The 16,300-nt window shown below is 45.8% G+C and overlaps 2 protein-coding genes across 3 annotated transcripts in view; both read right to left on the bottom strand.

Moving 5' to 3' along the window:
- Positions 1-192: 192 nt before the first annotated feature.
- Positions 193-13,777, bottom strand: vars1 (valyl-tRNA synthetase 1). Of its 2 annotated transcripts, none has more exons than XM_070443943.1 (30): positions 13,696-13,777; positions 12,367-12,716; positions 11,990-12,142; positions 11,096-11,285; positions 10,134-10,261; positions 9,857-9,932; positions 9,609-9,709; positions 9,362-9,489; positions 8,879-9,043; positions 8,662-8,743; positions 8,363-8,482; positions 8,160-8,268; positions 7,900-7,988; positions 7,639-7,729; positions 7,376-7,500; positions 6,545-6,648; positions 6,215-6,373; positions 5,770-5,860; positions 5,548-5,653; positions 5,378-5,448; positions 4,985-5,110; positions 4,770-4,874; positions 2,825-2,972; positions 2,583-2,710; positions 2,244-2,399; positions 1,901-2,125; positions 1,671-1,782; positions 1,344-1,519; positions 1,039-1,188; positions 193-914 (listed from the first exon to the last, which is right to left on the bottom strand). In XM_070443943.1, the coding sequence occupies exons 2-30, from the start codon at positions 12,712-12,714 to the stop codon at positions 846-848; spliced, it is 3,831 nt and encodes a 1,276-aa protein (XP_070300044.1). In that variant the 5' UTR covers positions 12,715-12,716; positions 13,696-13,777; the 3' UTR covers positions 193-845. The 2 variants fall into 2 exon arrangements, with proteins under 2 accessions (XP_070300044.1, XP_023844629.1); XM_023988861.2 differs by having other exon boundaries at positions 11,990-12,133.
- Positions 13,778-14,356: 579 nt separating this feature from the next.
- Positions 14,357-16,300, bottom strand: part of LOC111964627 (endonuclease domain-containing 1 protein) — a 4,388-nt gene continuing 2,444 nt past the window's right edge. Inside the window, exons 3-4 of the mRNA XM_070443801.1 lie at positions 15,701-15,766; positions 14,357-14,890 (exon numbers count right to left, since the gene is read on the bottom strand). Of these exons, the coding sequence (XP_070299902.1) occupies positions 14,448-14,890; positions 15,701-15,766 (509 nt within the window). The 3' untranslated portion in view covers positions 14,357-14,447. The remainder of the gene's footprint in view (positions 14,891-15,700; positions 15,767-16,300) is intronic.

Genomic DNA, 16,300 nt, shown 5'->3' with positions numbered 1-16,300 from the left:
GCTGGATCCTGTTAAATAAAGTGTTGGCAAAATAAGTTTTGTATTTCTTATGAAACTGCAATCTTGCATGTATAATGTTTCTGACCATAACTATCACAGTTCCAGGCCCTAATTGTAGACAACTAGGGCCTTGAGGTTTTCCAGTTCAGGATAAACTCCTGGACCTAATAAGCAGAATGCACAGAGATCCCAGACTGTCTAATATAAGGTCTTTATTCACTCACTTTCCTGCAGAGAATCCTTTATGGAAAGTGGCATAGTACTGACATGAGAAATACAGTGAGCTCAATGTATTGGGACAGTGAAATTGTTTTGGCTCTGTACTCCAGCACTTTGGGTTAAAGGGCATACTGTCAGCTTTAACTTCAGGGTATTTCCATTCAGATCGGGTGAAATGTTTACAAATGACTAAGTAGTCTTTCCAGGATTTGCTGGTTTCAGAAAAGTTTGTGCCCAATTAGAAATGAACAGCCTCATTTTGGAGTCACTTATTGTAAATAAGAATAGAATGTTTCTAAACATTTCTATATTACCATGATTGCGGATAATCGTGAAAGTTACAGGCACAAAACTCCATGTCTTGGGTGTATGAATGATATTTGTGCGTCTGTAAATTTCTCATTCAGGATTATTCGTAATTGCATCCACATTCATGTAGAAATGTTCACCCGATATGCATGAAAATACCCTAAAATGAAATCTAAAAGTCTGCACCTTAACCTCAGTTATTGTATCATTTCAAATCCAATGTGCTGGAGTACAGAGCCAAAACAAGTCACGGTGACAACACTTTGAGCTCACTATGATAAGAACCATATTGTAAAAGGGGACGGAGAGAGGAGGGGTTACACCATTCTCTTGAAGTTGTCTATGGCTTCCGTTGCTTTCTCCAGCTCCGTCTGGCTCTGACGCAGCTGGAACAGGATTAGAGAGCAGGGTCACAGGTCACTTCACAAGCAGAGCGTCTTTACTGTGGGAATGCCCCACGTTCCAAAACCTGAGTAATAACATTCCACCACATCCCGCCCCATTCCTTACCTTCTCAGTGTCCAGCTCCTGTACTTTAACAGGCACCTTCTCTTTGTAGTCACTCTTATCCATCTTTTCTCTCAGTTTATCCATCTGTTTCTCCAACTCTCCCTTCTTCACAGTCAGCTTGGCCACCTCCTTCTCCAAGTCTATCAGACCCTGGGAGAGAGATTAACGAGGAGAAAAGGAAACGTAGTTGTAAAAACAAAAGTAACAATTTCACTAGGGAATAAACAGATGACTGTAGTATARACTGTTAGCCAATCACAACACAGAATAATGTGCAGTTGAAGCCCGTAAAATTGCCCTCTTACTTTGAGCATGAGGTGGACGGTGCACCTGTCGGAGGCAATGGCCACAGCACAGCCCTCTGGGACGGCCCCGGTGGCTGGGACAGGCTGGATGGTCTGGGAAAGAGACAGGGTCTGGATCTGCAGACTGTACTGCTCCACCAGAGACATCGTCTCACTGTCTATACACTGGAGGTAGCCTGGGGACGGAGGGGGTATAGTAAAACAACGCTATGAGAAGTGTTCTAGTCAACAAAGTAGATGATCATGCCAATTTTGACTAAATCATACACCCTTGCTATAACTAATTAGTAAATATAGTACAGTGCTTGTGGTCACGTATGAACTCACAATCGGCACGTGTCTTGGTCAGGTTGTAGTCGGCCCTGAGTGAACGGATGGTRCGGACCACGGTCATCACAAACTCCATCTGACGGTCCACATCCTCACTGTGCCAGCAGAACTAGAGACCACAGAGACGACGGTCAGACAACCACCTCAAACCACAGTCAACAAAACACATGCCCTGTGGTTTATTATACAGTGTACTCAGTGTATCAATATAAAGTTCTCTCCCTCACCTCTTCAGTCTCAGGGTAGGGCATGACATGGATACTAGGGTGGCCATCCTGGGGTCGTCGCCGTGGCAACCTCTGGTAGAGCTCCTCGCCCACGAAGGGCATGATGGGAGCTAGGAGGCYCAGGCCGGTCTCCAGGCAGGTGAACAGAGTCTGTCTGCAGACTACAGCCTGGCTCTGAGACCCACTGTCTTCTTCCGCCCTGGAGAACACTGGCTTCACACTCTCCTAGAGGGGTGGGGGAGGGACGAGGATGGAGTTTGGGAGCAGGAAGTTAAGGAGTGGTAATATATTAATCCCACACACCACTCACAGGCAGACAGAGACAAGGCAAACAGACTCTCACCAGATAGACGTCACAGAGCTCGTAGAGCCAGAAGTTGTAGATGGCTGTGGTGATAGCTGGGAAGTCGTAGGCCTGGAACCCTGCATTACACAGACCCACAGCAGTACACAGACGGGATAGAATCCACCGGTCTGACACACTCTCCTCCCCACACAGCTAACAGGAGGAGAATTGGACATTTTACAGAGATATAAACCTAAATACCATATCATACAAAGACCTGTTTTCACTCTAACAAATTAAGAGCATTTTCTCAAAGCAACTTTATTTTCCTTAATTTACATGGGCATGACACTGCAGTARACACACACAATGAATAGGCCTAGGTAGAGATGTCACCTGGGCTTTCTCTGAAGGAACAAAGTTGTCTCCCAGRGTCCTCATGGCAAACTTCACAGCATTCCACAGCTTGTTACAGAAGTGACGGTAACCAAGGATACGATTCACATCCATGTTAATGTCCCTGCCTGAGAGAGTTAGGGGGAGAGAGGAAAAAGAAAGGGTTGTGTTGGTGTGTACATGGCATGCCAGCCATAACATGACACAGCCACATCACCAGATGGCAGTAGTGAGTGATGTACCTTGGCTGGTGTAGGCACACAGGGCGAAGCGGAGGGCATCTGTGCCACACTCTGGGATACCAGTGGGGTAGTCCGACTTCTGTCCCTGCTTGGCCTTCTCAACCTCTACTGGGTCCAGGTTACTGTCCTGCAGCTGGGCATACAGACCCTGCACACACACACACAGAGTCAGCAGAGACATCTACATTTACATTTAAGTCATTTAGCAGACGCTATCTATGTCCTGGTGCTTCGTTCTAGGCCCTTAACCACACTTGCAGTGCTGCATGACAACATAAATGCATGACACTTGATTCAAAGCAGCAAGAGACACTGTTGGTTCCTCAATCCACCTGATATAGTAAGAGTATGTACTGCCAGAGCCCTGTATAGCAGTGGTCACCAACCGGTCGAGCACCAAACATTTCTGTAGAAAAGATAAAGGCTTGCGCTCCTTTAAAAAWAAATTGTGTTGCGCTGTTGGCGGTAGGTGCACTTGATTTAGAAGCACTGCGCACCGGGTAGGCAAAGTATTCCCATTTTGAACCATTTCATTTGTCTGAAAAGACACACTCCGCCTACCCGGCAGACCGGGAGCGTGCCTACGGCGCTGTCCATTCGGATAGCTCAAATCACCATGCCTACAGCTRCCACGACCCCAGCTACAGCAAAGTTTGATCCTAAACTACATGAGATTTTATCACTTTTAAAACCATAACCACAGAGAGACTGTCACAATACAGCAAAGGGCTGCTGTTTTTATGAGTGAGTTCATGTCTTTTTATTCAGTACTGTCAACGCTGTTTTTATTCAACACTATTACAAAACATAAAAACGCGCTTCTCCCTACTTCCACTCGCGCTGRAATMAATTAGTAGCCAAGTGTCTCGATAGCCCTGCATTTGTATTATTATTAGCAGCTCATCATGTCTATTTTAATATGGAGGAATAGAGCAGGGACGTGAGAGGCGGACCCTCTGCTGCTCTCTCCCTCCTCTGAGACTAARGTAGTGTTCAAAACAACAGGGAACTCGGAAGAAAACGAGATCCGACTGGGGAAAATCGTTTCTAGATCACTGACATCATGATTTGACCTCTTCTTTTCTCTTCTTCGGTTGTCTTGAAAGCACCATGACCATCAGATTGATGCAGGTACCAGTCCAGTAAAAAAAAAAAAAAGTGAATTATTTGCAAATGATCTCAATTTATGCTCAGTTGTGCCTCGCAAGTACTGCACAAACTGATCTATTTTGTTATCAAAGCGTGAGTTTTTGTATAATATGGTCTGAGAAGAACTGGCAAGCCAGGCATATAGCCAATATGCTGTGATAATGTTTTAGGCCTACTGCACAAACCTCATTCCTACAGAATTGTTTTTAGGTAAAATGTTTTAAAAAATGTTGAAAGAAATGATTAAATAATAGCGGTAGATATCGGCTTGCTTTTTGACTCCGAAAGTGACCTTGACTCTGAAAATGTGGGTGGCCACTGCTCTAGAGGGCTGACTCAGCTCTAGACTTGAGCGATATACCGTTTATACTGTATACCGGGGTATTTCAGCTGGGGGGTGTGTGCTTCGTCACTGCTTTTAACTATAAGTTGAGTATATAAGAAACCTAAGATGTGTCAAATAAATTATATCCAGCTCAGGGCTCCAGCTATGCATTTGGTTTGCTAACTAAGTGGCTAGATCAAGCTTCTTGGTTACATTCAATCCGTTCCTGGATCAAGATCCATGTTGCCTAAATTGTTTTGTGCCCCTTGTGTGCATTTCCGGTAATACTGTATACCCTTGTATGGTACAGAAACGGTATGACGGTAAGAAAATGTGGATACATCCAAACCCTACTCAGCTCAGTTTGAGGGAGCAACACTAGGAGACAGATAAATGGCCTCAATAAAGCCTGGAATAGCTGCTTAATAAAGCAGACAGTACAACACCCCCCATGGGAACATGGTGTGTTACCTCCAGAGAGATGCCTGTGATGACATCCAGAGGGTCGATGACGTTCCCCAGAGATTTGCTCATCTTCCTCCCGTGGGCGTCTCTCACCACCGCATGGAGGTACACCTAGTATCAAACACAGCCATTACCATTACTATACAGGCTGTCCCCACTATAATTAATGACATGCTACACCGGTCAGAGGCAGCAGGTGATTACTTCCAAATGAGCCACACCTCTTTGAAGGGCAGCTTGCCAGTGAGTTTGAGGCCCATCATCACCATGCGGGCCACCCAGAAGAACAGGATGTCATGACCTGTCTCCAGCAGGCTGCCTGGATAGAACACACTCAGGTCCTGGGTCTGAACAGAGAGAGGAAAACCTGTATTACACACTCAGGTCCTGGGTCTGAACAGAGAGAGGAAAACCTGTATTACACACAGAGGGTATCACACACTCAGCTCTAGACACACCTTACCCACACATTCAATATCATCAATACAGGAACTATGGAAAGCATATGTTAACAACTTTAATACACTCACACTTACCACAGACCACACACACACACACACGCAGCCTCAGACAGACAGACACGCACACACCCCCACCAACCCCCACAGCCTCACCTCATTGGGCCAGCCGAAGATGGAGAAGGGGAAAATACCAGAGGAGAACCATGTATCCAGGACATCCTCATCTGTAACACAGGAAGTGAACAACAACAAAAAAATCACTGGGCAATGGGCAGAATACTCCATTCCACTGTAAATGATCATCATTTGAGAGAAGATCTTACCCTGTCTGAGGGTGATCTTGTCATTGGAGACGTTGAAGCGCTTGGCAGCTTTATCTCTGGCCTCCTCCTCTGTCCTCCCACTCACCCAGTAATGACCATCCATGTCCTGGAGGACGGGAGGGAGGAAGAAGGGAGCCAGAGAGATGGGACATGGGTTGTTTGGACAGGTGTGACTTAAATGACACAGAGAAAATAAGAGAGAAAGAGAGAAACGGATATCACCTCTCCTGGTGTGACTGAAGGGTCGGTCACGGTGACAAAGTAGGCTGGGATCCTGTGACCCCACCACAGCTGACGAGAGATACACCAATCCCTGGGAGGAAGGGAGAATGAGAGGGATGAGTTCAAGTGAATATGTGAGGAAAGAGAGAGTGAGGAAACCTGAGCACAACTGGTGACAGATGAAACACTAAAGAAGAAAAGGGGTTTGGTGCTGGAGTAGAGGTGCTCACTGTTTTTAACTAGAGATCTAACCAGGATCTGTAATACACTTGATTTCTATAATGGAGAGTGTGGCGTGTCACCTTCTAATACGTAGAGAGATGGAGCACATTAAAGAGTAGAACGGGAAGGACAGCGAGGAATGAGAATGACTGACAGAATGACTGATGACAAAAGAGCGGTATAGAGGGAAGAGGAAAACAGAACGGAGATGGAGGTGACCTACCTGATGTTGTCCAACCAGTTGAACCAGGTCTTATGGTGGTGGTCTGGGATGATTTTGAGTCTTCCCTCCCGGACCGAGTCAGCTGCCTGCTTGCCCATGTCAGCACAGTCCACATACCACTGAGGCTTCAGCATGGGCTCCACTATGTCCTTAGAACGACTGGGGAGGAGAAACACACTCACATTCAATACTAACACACTCACACATCCAATCCAGAATGTTCTCACTAACATGTTCACACAGACGTGACCACATTTCGCCCACTGATGGACGCGAAACTGGAAAAAAAATGTCCTTCTGTGCTCGTAATGTGGACTGATCGTAACGCACCTGCAGACAGGCACCACCATGGGGTTGTCTTTGGTCTCCTTGAAATGGCCTCTGTCCTTCAGAGCCTGCAGCACAGCCTTCCTCGCTTCGAAACGTTTCATACCCTGAGAAAGAGAGACGAGAGAGGGGAGGTAGGCAGAGAAAAACAGAGGAAGTTCCCAAACAGATACCACACAGAACAACAAGGAGGAAAAGGAAGAAGAAGAGTGACAACACATCACAACTACTAGACAGCATGAAGACAGCGAGCGTACCGTACCAGGTGAAGAAGTAGTGGGAGTGTACCGTACCAGGTGAAGAAGTAGTGCGAGTGTACCCCGTACCAGGTGAAGAAGTAGTGGAGTGTACCGTACCAGGTGAAGAAGTAGTGGAGTGTACCGTTACCAGGTGAAGAAAGTAGTGGAGTGTACCGTACCAGGTGAAGAAGTAGTGCGAGTGTACCGTACCAGTGAAGAAGTAGTGGAGTGTACCGTACCAGGTGAAGAAGTAGTGGGAGTGTACCGTACCAGGTGAAGAAGTAGTGCGAGTGTACTGTACCAGGTAAAGAAAGTAGTGGAGTGTGACCGTACCAGGTGAAGAAGTCGTGCGAGTGTACGTACCAGTACGCAGTGTGAAGGAAGTAGTGGCGAGTGTACCGTACCAGGTGAAGAAGTCCGTGCGACGGCTGTTACCGTACCAGGTGAAGAAGTAGTGGGAGTGTACCGTACCAGGTGAAGAAGTCGTGCGAGTGTACCGTACCAGGTGAAGAAGTAGTGCGAGTGTACCGTACCAGGTGAAGAAGTAGTGCGAGTGTACTGTACCAGGTGAAGAAGTAGTGCGAGTGTACTGTACCAGGAATGGAGCCGGCACGTTGATGAGCAGGCCGTTCTCATCCAGGATGTTGATGAAGGCCAGGTTGTGTCTGTTTCCAACCTCATAATCATTATGGTCATGGGCTGGGGTGATCTTCACAGCACCTGGTGGAGAGAGAAAGAAGGGAGAGAGAGAGACAAGGTTCCGTACAGCTGAACAATACAAACTAACAGTATCCCACTATTCCTTAGACCACCAGATTACTACAGGACAGCCACATGGCCACACAGCATGGTTAGTACCCGTTCCAAAGTTGACGTCCACAAACTCATCAAACACGATGGGCATCTTCCTGTCACAGAAGGGATGAAGCACCCTCTTCCCTTTAAGGTGCTGAGYGACACAGATAAACCAAAGCCTGTTAGTTCTCAATTAGAATGCCACAAACATTCATCAAAACAACATTTAAATGTCAAGAAAGTATAACCTTTCATGGATTTTCCCAAAGAATGTCTGTATTGGAAGGTTGGCAGGGTGTGTGTGTGTGTGTGTGTTGTAGAGACCTGGTATCTGGGGTCGGCAGGGTGAACGGCCACAGCAGAATCTCCCAGCATGGTCTCTATACGAGTGGTCGCCACAATCACCTCCTCATCTAACAGTGAGAGAGGGAGACATTTAATAAGAGAAGACAGAAATAGAGGGAGGGAGAAAAAAATGGAAGGGAGAGATCAATTAACATAATTGACAGAAACACTCAAGATAAAGCCGTGTCCCTGTACCTCCCCAGCCCAAAATGACTCTCCCCTTTCTCTCCATGTCTTACCTGATCCCTCTATCTTGTAGGAGAAGGAGACCAGTACTCCAAACTCCACCTTGTCCTTGTATCCAGGCACGGGCAGCAGAGTCCTGCCAGTCAGCTCCTTCTTATCCACCTGGACAATACAGCATCATGGGAGTGTTCATTATGGTATGCAACAGAATGGGCGTTTCAAAAACGGTTTAAAACATTTCACAACAGAATCATACCTCTATATCCGAGATGGCAGAGTTGAGGGTGCAGGACCAGTTGACCAGCCTCTTGCTCCTGTAGATCACGCCGTCCTCATGCAGACAAATGAACGCCTCCTGGACTGCATAGGACAGTTTCTAGAGAGGGCGTCACAATAGTTTAGTGTTGGGAACATTACAACGTTAGTAAAGGCTCAGTCTAGACATAGTACTTTATGTATTAGACTAATAAAGCTCTCATGAGTTGTCCATGAATAATCAGTAAAAGGTGACAGGTTATGTAAAGTGTAATGTAATGGAAATGATAGTAAACTCACAGGGTCCATGGTGAAGCAGGCTCTGTCCCAGTCCAGAGAGGAACCCAGCTTCTTCAGCTGGTGGTAAATACGGTCTCCCTTCCTACAACACAGCGCAGGGAGGAAGAAAGAGGGTGAGGGAGGAAGAAAGAGAGGAACTCTAGCTCTTACTTTCTCTTCTATTGTTGTTCTTTCTTTTGAAACCCTCTCTRCTTCTCCTTCCTCTCCCTCTACTCACTCGTTCTTCCACTTCCAGACCTCCTGGATGAACTGGTCTCTCCCCAGGTCGTGACGGCTCATGCCCCTCTCCCTCATCAGTTTTTTCTCCACCACCACCTGGGTGGCGATACCCGCGTGGTCACAGCCTGGGTTCCACAGGGTCGTCTCGCCACGCATACGGTGCCTGGGGAGAGGGAGGAAACAGGAAATGCACCATTATACTGCGATAAGGACAGAACTAGATTACAGCACTCCAGAATGTTGAGAATGGGATAAGACATGAATGTTGAGAGAGGTGAAGAGAAAAGTGGGACACGTAGAGTCATGACAGCAAGACAGAGAAAGCAAGACAGCGAGAGAGAGAGAGATGGCTAGAGAGAAAGAAAGAGTGTGAGAGGTTGGTAGAAAGAATATAGAGTGAGACTGGTGAAAGGAGGTGAAAATAAAAACTGCTAGAAAGGGAGAGAGCAGGTTGGTGTAATCATATAGAGAATCCCATTACCATCTGGTCAGACAGTCCTGGATGGCATTGGTTAGGGCATGGCCTAAGTGAAGAGATCCCGTCACATTGGGCGGAGGGATACACATCATGAACACTCCACGGGGATTCGGCTCACTGATACTCTTCCGCTGAAGAATATAAGAACATCATAATAGCTTGATTATGACCTCAGCCATGGGCTAGTTAAATGTCACATTTCATAAACAAGCATAAACTATGAAATACATAAAGAGAGTGACAGTCTCACCCCGTACTCAGGCTTGAAGTAACCCTGCTTCTCCCACCAGGAGTACCAGGCTGCCTCCACGTACTGAGGACTGTACGAGTCTGGCAGGGGGCTCAGGACGTCTGACACAGGGAGAGATAGGAGTTTAATACGCACCACACACACACACACACACACGAGTATAATAGAGAGAGTGGTGGATTATACATGGTTAATAACAGAGATCCTATTCAATTATTCAKATTCCTAATTCTATGGTTAATAAGCACCTTTTTTCTCTCCAGGAGGGGTYGGGACGTCGTATGAGATCACTCCCAGGTCCTTCTTCTCTGGTTTGGCCTTTTTCTGGAGAGAGACCAGAATGAGACTGATGAYACCTATTGGCAAGACACCTACTGAATGACCTTATCTAGGCTGTAAAAACTGGGAGTAAGGGAGTATACTTTAAGGATCATCATCTTGTTGGGTCCCAGTTGATCCACACAGCAATGGTCTTTGCAACAGGGAAAATGAGAAATGAAACCAGCCACCTGTCCATCTTCATACCTCTGTCGGGGGTGCCAGTTTCTTTTCTTGCTTTTTCTTCTCCTCCATCTCCTTCTTCTTTTGGAACTTCTCCAGCTTCTCTCTGTTTTTAGCCTCCTTCTTCAGCTGAGCTTCTGTCTTTGGTTTGCCTGAGAGAGAGAACACACTTCTGAGAATAACATACACACTCAAACAAACTCAAGCTGACACACACACACACACAAAGGAGTCAACTCATGATGCTATGTATCCAGAAAATATTCCTCCGATGTAACTAACTGATAAGATGCCAAATGTAGTGAAAACAAACGGATTTGCCATTCAGCTTGACAAGAAGACACCGTTGGTCTTCAGGATAATAAAGTTATTCTTCAATCTAAAGCTAATCTCACACAAAGAAACTTGAGCAGAATTTCTGTTGCATTTGCAAATGTCATCATCTCAAGCAACTTTGCAGATATACGAGTCAACTCACAATTATTATAATTGTTTTATTGTATGCATGTATTGTATGTATACAATCAAATTGAAGGTACTTGTCATTTCATTGATTCCATATTGTTTGCAAATTCTTAAAGCTGCAACGTAACTTTTTGGGCGACCCAACCAAATTTACATAGAAATGTGTGTTATACCGGTAGATCTCCTATTCTCATTGAAATCATGTCTAATAAGCAGCAGATCTGTTCTACTTTCAATATTTCTATGCGTCCCGTTATCAAGTTTAGTTTTTGCTCTTTTATACACCAGATTCAAACAGCTGAAAATACAATATTTTTGGCCATGGAAAATATATATTTCACAGTGGTTTAGATGGTACAGTGATTCTCTACACTATATTTGCTTGTTATGTTGTATAAACTGAAATTAGGCGCACTATTAGAATTTTAGCAACCAGGAAATGGGGGAGCAATTTCTGCATAGTGCATCTTTAACACATACTACCAGACGAGTTACTCACAGTCAAAGACATGGCCTCTTACCATTGGCATCAGCAGTTGGATTAGCGTTAGCAGCAGGAACAGGAGCAACACTGGGTTTGGGTGTGACGGGCACCATCTTCTCACACAGAGAGATCTGTCCCAGGACCTTGACAAACTGAGGCTGGTTGACACAGGTCAGAAACCACCTTGTCACGTTCGTGAGGGCTTTCCTGTTGGATGGCTCCAAGGCCTAGTATGACATAATAATAAGATTGTTATTGGAGTTCAAACAATGTGAAACAGGAAGATCTTACATTGGATGTTGCATGCAATTTCAGTCGAGTTGCTTTGTGTATCAGCAAAGTTGCTTGAGATGTCACTTGCAATCTGCAACAGAAATTGCATACGGATTGCTTCGTGTGACATCAGCTTTACAGTACAACTGGGGTGTATTCATTATGCCGATTCTGTTGCTAAATGTTTTGCAAAGAAAACTGTTTACTCCAAATGGAAAACGTTTTATCAACGAAAACAATAGTTTTTATAGGACAAATGCAGGTAGGCCCCCCGTTTTGTTCTGCGTGCTCCATTTAGTTCTTAAACAGGTTCTGTTGCAATTTGTTTATTTAACTAGGCAAGTCAGTTAAGAACAAATTCTTATTTACAATGATGGCCTACCGGGGAACAGTGCCCTGTCCTGTTCAAGGACAGAACGACAGATGTTTACCATGTCAGCTCAGGGATTTGATCCAGCAACCTTTCAGTTACTGGCACAACGCTCTAACCACTAGGCTACCTGCCGCCCCTCCCTAATGAATACACCCCAGCACTCACTTACCAGACAGTCTGTTAACAGAAGACAAATACTTTCACTTCTTCCTAACTTTAAAGAATAAGGAAGAGTATACACAAATAAGATAAAAAGATAAATGTTAATATAAAGACTTGGCTCACGTATTTGAAGGGCAGGAGTGCTGCGGTTGCCACAGCGATGTCGGCCAGAGTGAGGCTGTCTCCCACCAGGAATGTTCTAGGCTCCAGGTTCTTATCTAGAACGTTTAGCACGCGCATCATCTCAGCATGAGAACTCTGCTGAAGCTGCATGGACTCATCAGAATCAGAAAAAACGATTGGTAATCAACATTGTTAACACAGGAATTAGTCTTGGGCTATGTTATATTCCAGATTAGTGTTCCCTCCCCTTGCTCTGTCATTGTTCAATCACTCCCATAGTCCAATTCATTTGAAATTAAGCTAATATACACCATTATACTCCTATTTGTGTTTGTGACTGCATGGGTTGCTGCCAGTAGTGAGACCCTCTCCCTCACCTTCTTATCCACTCCCATCACCCCCAACAGTGGGAACACCACAGCACAGGACACAGGAGTCAGCTCATTGTCTGCAAAGCTGAGCCACTGCCACACCTGGCTCTCCTGTTTAGCATTCGACCCTATCCTCTTCCCCTGAGAGGCTAGGTACCATGCAACAGCACTGGCCCCAGAGAGCACCTCACCTCCCCCAGAGCCCAGCACCAGGCTGGGGCGAGAGCACAGGGCCAGGGAGGCAGGAGGGTCCTCTATGAGTGTGCAGGGCCGAGAGGGGCAGAACTCTGCAGCAACCAGGGCCATGAGGCTCCTGAAGTCGTCAGGGTGTGGGGAGACGTAGAGCGAAGCCATCCCTAGGAGAGGGGGGAGAATGACTGAGATTGGCGTGTCATATAACGCTTCCATGGTGTCATTAAATAGTACAGATATGTATTTGGATGCAAACCACTTCACAAGTCATCCAATCTCAGCTAAAACTAGCTTGCTAGCAGGTTAGCTACATAACAGTAGGCAGTACCGTTACTGTTTTGGGCATGTTTGTTTATGCTAACTTAAGTTATGCTACACTAAGGTGACATCTCTTAAGTAACAAACGCTAAAGTTAGCTACAAATCTGGGAAGTAAACAGAGACACCTCCACAAACAGAGACGTGCACAGATAGCTATGCAACGATTCATGCGCTATTTACTAGTGCAACTAACCTGACAAACTGAAAAGACATGCTAACCATTAGCGGACTAAACTCCACTCCATGGTGAGTTTAGTCGGCTAGCTAATCATCAGCTTTGGCAAGCTGTAACTTAAAAAAGGGACAATATGTAGTTGCTATATCCATTGTAAATAAATTATATATACCCATTCATTCTTGAAAAAATATAACATAGCTAAATGCCTTATAAGCTTCGTTCAATGGTCGTACACCATCATAACCCAAAATATAAACTTGTTTTACTCCAATGTTTGTAAACAAAATAACGTTAGCTAAGTGTAAACAACCACCGTATAGTCTCAAAAAATTGTTTAAACTATCAGGTTGATATCATGAACGGTCAGTCCTTGCATCGGGGGCGGCTGGTAGCCTGCTGGTTAGAGCGTTGGGACAGTAACCGAAAGGTTGCTGGATCGAATCCCTGAGCCGACAAGGTAAAAATCTATCGTTCTGAACTGACTTGCKTAGTTACATTTAAAAAATCCATAGCTCCATCTATGAATTTCAGAGTTACATTTCACCAGCCTCATCTTCACCTGCCTTACACCGTGAATTATGTACACAAACTTTTGATATAATACATCATTTTAAACTAAATGGCACTTGAAAAAGTTATCCATACCGTTGAATGAAGAAGAAAGGGACGTCAACTCATGAGTTCCGGATAAGCAGCGTATTACAGTAGTCGGCCGTCTGATGCAATGTGGCGCACATGTTTGGTTCGAAGGACCTTTGAACAGATTCATTTCCGCCACATCAAGGCGGCCTGTAAGAATGCCTTTTCCAAATTGACCATGAAATTTGTCCAGACTTTCACTCAGATCAATTATTGCAGTGTTATGAATGTGCAAATTAAAATGATCCAGCTTCAAGGCAAAATATATTGAGACAAATGAATGAATCACAAATAAATAAATTGCACTAGTCTGAGTGGATGTGATCAATCAATTATCCGTTTTAATCAAGCAAGCATATAGTTCATAAAGTAACATCAATTCTAACACCTATTACCATATGAACTCACACAGTAAAAGCATGTTTCCCCAAAATAATACCAGATTGTAATTGATCAAATGGCCATGGGGCTACCCTGCTTCACTTTCTGACACATATACCATTCATCTCAGCTTTAGTCTTTTGGGATCCTGCTTCTTTACAACTAAGAAGTAGTAGAAGTAGAAGTCATCTACTTTAGGGAGCAAAAAAATATGAAAATGRYTTGTGTGCCTAACTATGSGTTTATGTTAGACAGCTTAGCTAGAGGCWTTGGCATTGCGGTGTACCCATCAATTCTCTCTTGCTATCTGGTGCATATTTACATACTTTWTAAGAARAKGATARACAATTTTCAAGGTTTGCAAWAAATCTGCAATGTTATTGATGAACATTCTCTGTAGACCRAAACCATCCACKGTTCTGGTCCTGCCCAAAGGCCTCCATCACATTCTCCACAACCGTTTCCGCYCTCCCTACTACCAGCCCTCCTGCCAAKCTCACRYRGTTCCCCACCCCATTCCCACACCTCCACGCCAGCTTCCCCATTCCCCCACCCACTGCCTTCACCTGCCCTCCCATCTCAGACACCACCGACCCCACATACCCCCCACCCTGCTCCCACGCCTGGTCCCCGACCACCCTGGACACCCACCAGGCGTTGTCAAAGATCCTCCCGAATATGCCCACCCCATCCCAGGCCAGGGTGCCCACCCCTGTGACCCCGTCCTGGCAGCTGGTGAACAGCCATGTTGTAGAACACAGAGAGGATGTCGGCCTGGCAGCAGACGGACCCCAGGTCCTCCTGTAGGACAAAGGCCATCCTAGACGAGGAGAGGAGATATGTTCTGTTACAAGATATTGTCTGTCATAACAGAAACGTATTTTGTGATCAGAAATATAAAAGGATATACACTTGCTCAAAAAAATAAAGGGAACACTAAAATAACACATCCTAGATCTGAATGAACTTAAATATTCTTATTAAATACTTTTTTCTTTACATAGTTGAATGTGCTGACAAAACAAAATCACACACAAATTATCAATGGAAATCAAATTTATCAACCCATGGAGGTCTGGATTTGGAGTCACACTCAAAATTAGTGGAAAACCAACTGATCCAACTTTGAATGTAATGTCCTTAAAACAGTCAAAATGAGGTCAGTAGTGTGTGTGGCCTCCACGTGCCTATATGACCTCCCTACAACGCCTGGGCATGCTCCTGATGAGGTGGCGGATGGTCTCCTGAGGATCTCCTCCCAGACCTGGACTAAAGCCCGCCAACTCCTGGACAGTCTGTGGTGCAACGTGGCATTGGTGGATGGAGCGAGACGTGATGTCCCAGATGTGCTCAATTGGATTCAGTCTGGGAACGGGCAGGCCAGTCCAATAGCATCAATGCCTTCCTCTTGCAGGAACTGCTGACACACTCCAGCCCATATGAGGTCTAGCATTGTCTTGCATTAGGAGGAACCCAGGGCCAACCGCACCAGCATATGGTCTGTCTCACAAGGGTCTGAGGATCTCATCTCGGTACCTAATGGCAGTCAGGCTACCTCTGGCGAGCACATGGAGGGCTGTGCGGCCCCCAAAGAAATGCCACCCCACACCATGACTGCCCACCGCCAAACCGGTCATGCTGGAGGATGTTGCAGGCAGCAGAACGTTCTCCACGGCGTCTCCAGACTCTGTCACGTCTGTCATATGTGCTCATGTGTTCAGTGTGAACCTGCTTTCATCTGTGAAGAGCACAGGGCGCCAGTGGCGAATTTGCCAATCTTGGTGTTCTCTGGCAAATGCCAAACGTCCTGCACGGTGTTGGGCTGTAAGCACAACCCCAACTGTGGACGTCGGGCCTCATACCACCTCATGGAGTCTGTTTCGACCGTTTGAGCAAGACATGCACATTTGTGGCCTGCTGGAGGTCATTTTGCAGGGCTCTGGCAGTGCTCCTCCTTGCACAAAGGCGGAGGTAGGGTCCTGCTGCTGGGTTGTTGCCCTCCTACGGCCTCCTCCACGTCTCCTGATGTACTGGCCTGTCTCCTGGTAGCGCCTCCATGCTCTGGACACTACGCTGACAGACACAGCAAACCTTCTTGCCACAGCTCGCATTGATGTGCCATCCTGGATGAGCTGCACTACCTGAGCACTTGTGTGGGTTGTAGACTCCGTCTCATGCTACCACTAGAGTGAAAAGCCACCGCCAGCATTCAGAAAGTGACCAAAACATC

This window comes from Salvelinus sp. IW2-2015, linkage group LG6.1 (assembly GCF_002910315.2).
Source record: "Salvelinus sp. IW2-2015 linkage group LG6.1, ASM291031v2, whole genome shotgun sequence".
NCBI lineage: Eukaryota > Metazoa > Chordata > Actinopteri > Salmoniformes > Salmonidae > Salvelinus > Salvelinus sp. IW2-2015.
Note: the sequence above shows the minus strand (reverse complement) of the source record. Positions and strands in the feature narration are given on the sequence as shown.